Source organism: Rutidosis leptorrhynchoides, chromosome 4, assembly GCF_046630445.1.
Source record: "Rutidosis leptorrhynchoides isolate AG116_Rl617_1_P2 chromosome 4, CSIRO_AGI_Rlap_v1, whole genome shotgun sequence".
Classification (NCBI taxonomy): domain Eukaryota; kingdom Viridiplantae; phylum Streptophyta; class Magnoliopsida; order Asterales; family Asteraceae; genus Rutidosis; species Rutidosis leptorrhynchoides.
In genome coordinates this window covers 124,188,353-124,192,872 of record NC_092336.1, presented here as the reverse complement: position 1 = coordinate 124,192,872, position 4,520 = coordinate 124,188,353, and the positions used below count along the sequence as shown (strand labels likewise).

The following is a 4,520-nucleotide window of genomic DNA, read 5'->3' as shown; positions in this document are numbered from 1 at the left end:
TAGAAAAGGTGCTTTATGGTCTTCACCAAGCCCCAAGAGCTTGGTATGCTACTCTGTCAAACTATATGATAGAGAATGGTTTTAGACGAGGGGTCATCGATCAGACTCTTTTTATTAAGGAAATGGGGGACGACATTATGTTGGTACAAGTATATGTGGACGATATCATCTTTGGGTCAACCGATCAGAAAATGGTTGATGAGTTTCAGGACGTAATGCAAAAACGGTTTAAGATGAGTTCACTAGGGGCCATTAATTTCTTCTTAGGGTTGCAGGTTGACCAAACTGAAAAGGGCATTTTTCTACATCGATCAAAGTATGTAGCTGACATCTTGAGCCGGTTCAAGATGGAAGATGAATGAATTGCCAAGAATCCTCTGTCGGTGAATCACGGGATTACACCAGAAAATACAGGGCCGAAAGTCAATCCGACTCTTTACAGGGCTATTATTGGTTCCTTAATGTATCTTACAGCGTCTCGCCCAGATATCATGTTCGCTACTTGTTTGTGTGCTCGGTATCAGGCACAACCGAATGTGAATCATATGTTAGCAGCAAAGAAGATCATGCGTTATCTAAAGGGAACTCCAAACTTTGGCTTATGGTATCCTAGAAAGGATGGGTTCGATCTAACGGCTTTTAGTGATTCTAATTATGGGGGTTGTAAGAGAGATTTCAAATCAACCTCGGGATGTTGTCAGTTTCTATGTAGCTGGTTGATAAGTTGGCAGTGTAAGAAACAAACGGCAGTCGCACAATCGACGTGTGAGGCTGAATATATTGCAGCGGCAAGTTGTACTTCTCAAGTTGTCTGGATTCAACAACAACTTCGGGACTACGGTTTGCAAATTTCTAACACTCCTATATAAGTTGATAATACTACTGCTATTGCTGTTACTAAGAATCCTGTTAATCATTCTAAGACCAAACACACAGGGATCAAGTACCATTTCATTAGGGACTGTTATGAAAAGAAACTAATAGATGTCCTACAAATAGGTACGACAACCCAAAGGGCTGACTTGTTTACAAAAGTGTTTGATAGACCTCGTTTCCTATTCCTATTAAATGTGTTAGGTGTGAAAGATAGGGCGGAAGTTGTGTCCGACAAGGAGTTATTGAAGTAACCATCCAATCTGTATCATTTGTATATTTTGCATTTTGCATCATTTTTGCATGCTACTTACTTTATTTTTGTGTTTTGTATGATCATTTTATTTTCTGTTATGCATGTTTTAAATTGAAAACCCAAAAAGATTGTGTTTATTTTCTTTCTGTTGAGTAGAATAGTTGATAAAATTGCTTCATCAGAAAATACAAAAACATTGAAAAATGAAAAAGCCATAAAAATCAGAAAATGAGAAGTTGTTATGTGAAAAAGGGAAATGATTGTATTACTGAACTTGCATGTTAAGCGTTCTGCGTAAAAGCTAGTAGTACATGATTAGTTAATGAATGTTGATAAATTTTGAGGATTGAATTTTGGAATGAGAAAATCACTTGTGCATAAGGTAAATAATCTTGGCAAGGAAATCGCGGAAAGGTTTACAGCGGTTGACGGTAGTCACCTACCTATCACTGAGAATGTATTGAGAAATGATTGTTCAGGAACTCAATAGACGGTTGAGGTCTCCCCTACTACGATTTATACTCTAGTGAAGGATTACCAAGTAAGTCCACAAGGTGAGTTTACTCTGTTCGAACCTATACCAGTTTCTATTTACCTTTATTGCTTGGGTCGAAACGCTTTAGGTTATTCAGGTATCCAAAGGGGGTGTTCTCACTATGAACGGGTCGAAAAGTGCAATTCTGTGTCACAGTCATTTCATCTGTTTGAGAAAATTATTGAAGGAGACTGCTTCAACGCCAAAGATTAATGTTGCAGTGTGGTTCATCTCTAAGTGTGGTGCACATCATCCAAGTTGTATTTCTTCTTTTAATTCGAGTTGTTTTCATTTATGTTTCAGTTTGCAAAGGCAAAAGAGTAACATCTAAAAATCTATTAAAAAAAAAAAGACGAGTGGATTCAGTTATTGGTTATTTATTTATGTATATATAGTTTATAAGACTTACTGATGATGCACCACAATAACTACTAAGAGTTCGTGCTATTCAATGGTACAGACTATATGTCTATCAGAAACTCAATTCTTCTTATGAAAGATGATCAAATGCTATGCTGATCGGAACAATTTAAGTTATCTATATCCGAGGGGGAGAAGTGCCAGAGTTTCAGATCTAGAAAACTCAAATCATTCTTTACATTTATTGTCTGTGATATGGGTTGTGCCGATTGATCTAGATAGCTGGGGATATCTTCTGGAAGGTATTCTGAATTAGAATTCCATCACTCCCAAAATCATCATTTGATTCCATCATTATTAGCTTTCCGCTCAAGCATGGGGTTTATAGCGACTGGTAACTGTGTTCTTATGGAGTATGCAATAAAATTGAGATAAACAAAGCTTTCTGAATCGAAATGTATAAGTTTAAGGTAGAAGCTCATGGCAGACAGGGTTGCTAGAAACATCGTGAGATGTTCCTGTTCAATCAAATCGAAAGTACATCGAGGTGATAGCGGACAGTTTCAATATATTGTGCTCAATTGACTACCTAAAAAATTTGTGCGATCTCAAGTGAGGACTAAGTTTAAGATTATTTACCCATGTGTGTAAGTGATTTTCAAAAAGTCAGGGAGGAAAGTCTGATAAGTTTATTGATTTTCAAAGACTAAAAGTGTAAATACTTGAAAATCTAAATGGAACATAAAGTTCTGAATGAATAAATAGAACAAGGTTATTAATTGCAAATCATAGTTCAGTTCTGATCCCAAGAAAAATGTTGATTAATTCATCTTCTCACAAAAATATTGTAGTCTACTATGTTAGCTGTATAGTTTGTTCTTGACAGTTTAATCTGTTTTCATACTTGTGATATACACCATGCTAGTTTATTGATTTAATTCATCATATGTATATGCCTGCATTTGTTTTCTATTATTTACTTTTTAAAATGAAAAAGACAAAAAATATTTAGTGTGAGTTTAATATTTTTGCATGTTTCATACTTTATTTTGTTGCATATCATTTGGTGGTTACTTCATAAACTCTGTATGTGTGGACCAGGGGGAGTAAGCAAGTGTGTAAGTGTTAGTGGAAGAGATCCGTAAAATGAAAAGTTTTTTAAGTCTGGTATTCACTTATTTGACTTAGATTAAAATGCTTTTGGATCTGGAAAAGATGTGTAAAGTTGAGATTTTATGGACTTGTTTACATGAGTGAGTTGAATTGGTTAAGAATTAGCGTTAGAAGAAACGAGAATGAAAATTTAGTTTTAATGATTTAAATTGCAACCGGACGGTTACACAATGCAACCGCACGGTTACATCATGTAACCACCCGGATAAGTGAAATTTAAGGGTTTTTGGACTTAAAATCTAACCGCACGGTTACATATTGCAACCGCACGGTTACATATTTTGGGACTGGATACAACCCTACAGCCGCACGGTTGCAGGACGGGTATAAATACCCAGACTCAGAACCGTGGGTTGCTTGTGCTCTCATTTGGTTAAGTGTTAAATTCATCTAAAATTGCAAAGTGTTAAGGGGAGCTTTTGATCTCGTTTTTCTGAATCTACTTGTGTTTCTCATCAATTTCATCAACTACAGGTTCTATTTCATCCATTAAATCTCGTATTTTAATTAGTTTTTAATTTTTTTTTAAGTTAAGATCAATACTGAGAGTGTTGATGTGTTTTAACTGAAATTGTTGTTTTAAACATGCTAATCGGAGGTATTAGATGCTATTACAATGATTTATTTGATGATCAATACTCGTTTTAGTAGATTTGAGTTTTAAAAACCCTAACTGTTTGGATGAATGCAACCGCACGGTTGCACCCTGCAACCGCACGGTTATGCGTGCAACCGAGTACTATTCTGTGCATCCGCATGGTTGCACAGCAGATTCGAAGTTCAGATCGACCAGTTTTTCGTTGTTTTTGTTTATTGTTGTCAGTTCAATGAGTTGGTTTAACCATCTTTGAGGTTATGTGTTATAGCTCATCTTGATAATGCTAAAAACGAACATATATTTCATAGCATTATTCCTCAAGAAAGACAAGCTTTTAGTTGCAATTGTTCTATTTACAAGTGATATTCGTTTAAATAATAAAAGGTGAAGACAAAAGACAGATTCGACGATTTGAAGACGCAAACGACCAAAAAGCTCAAAAGAACAAAAGACAATCAAAAAGGTTCCAATTATTGATAAGAAACGTCTCGAAATCACAAGAGTACAAGATTCAAAACGCAAAGTACAAGATATTAAATTGTACGCAAGGACGTTCGAAAAACCGGAACCGGGACCAGAGTCAACTCTTAACGCTCGACGCAACGGACTAAAAATTACAAGTTAACTATGTATATAAATATAATATAATATATAATTAATTATATTAATTATATATATATTATATATATATAATAAAAACCGTCGGCAGCCAGAAACTCCAAGGG

The 4,520-nt window shown here is 35.4% G+C and overlaps 1 protein-coding gene across 1 annotated transcript; it reads left to right on the top strand.

Annotated features, from left to right (window-relative positions):
• Positions 1-461: 461 nt before the first annotated feature.
• On the top strand, positions 462-1,127 carry LOC139840978 (secreted RxLR effector protein 161-like). Its single transcript, XM_071831215.1, has 2 exons — positions 462-788; positions 903-1,127. Exons 1-2 carry the CDS (start codon positions 462-464, stop codon positions 1,125-1,127), a joined length of 552 nt encoding a protein of 183 aa, XP_071687316.1.
• The last annotated feature ends 3,393 nt before the right edge of the window (positions 1,128-4,520 follow it).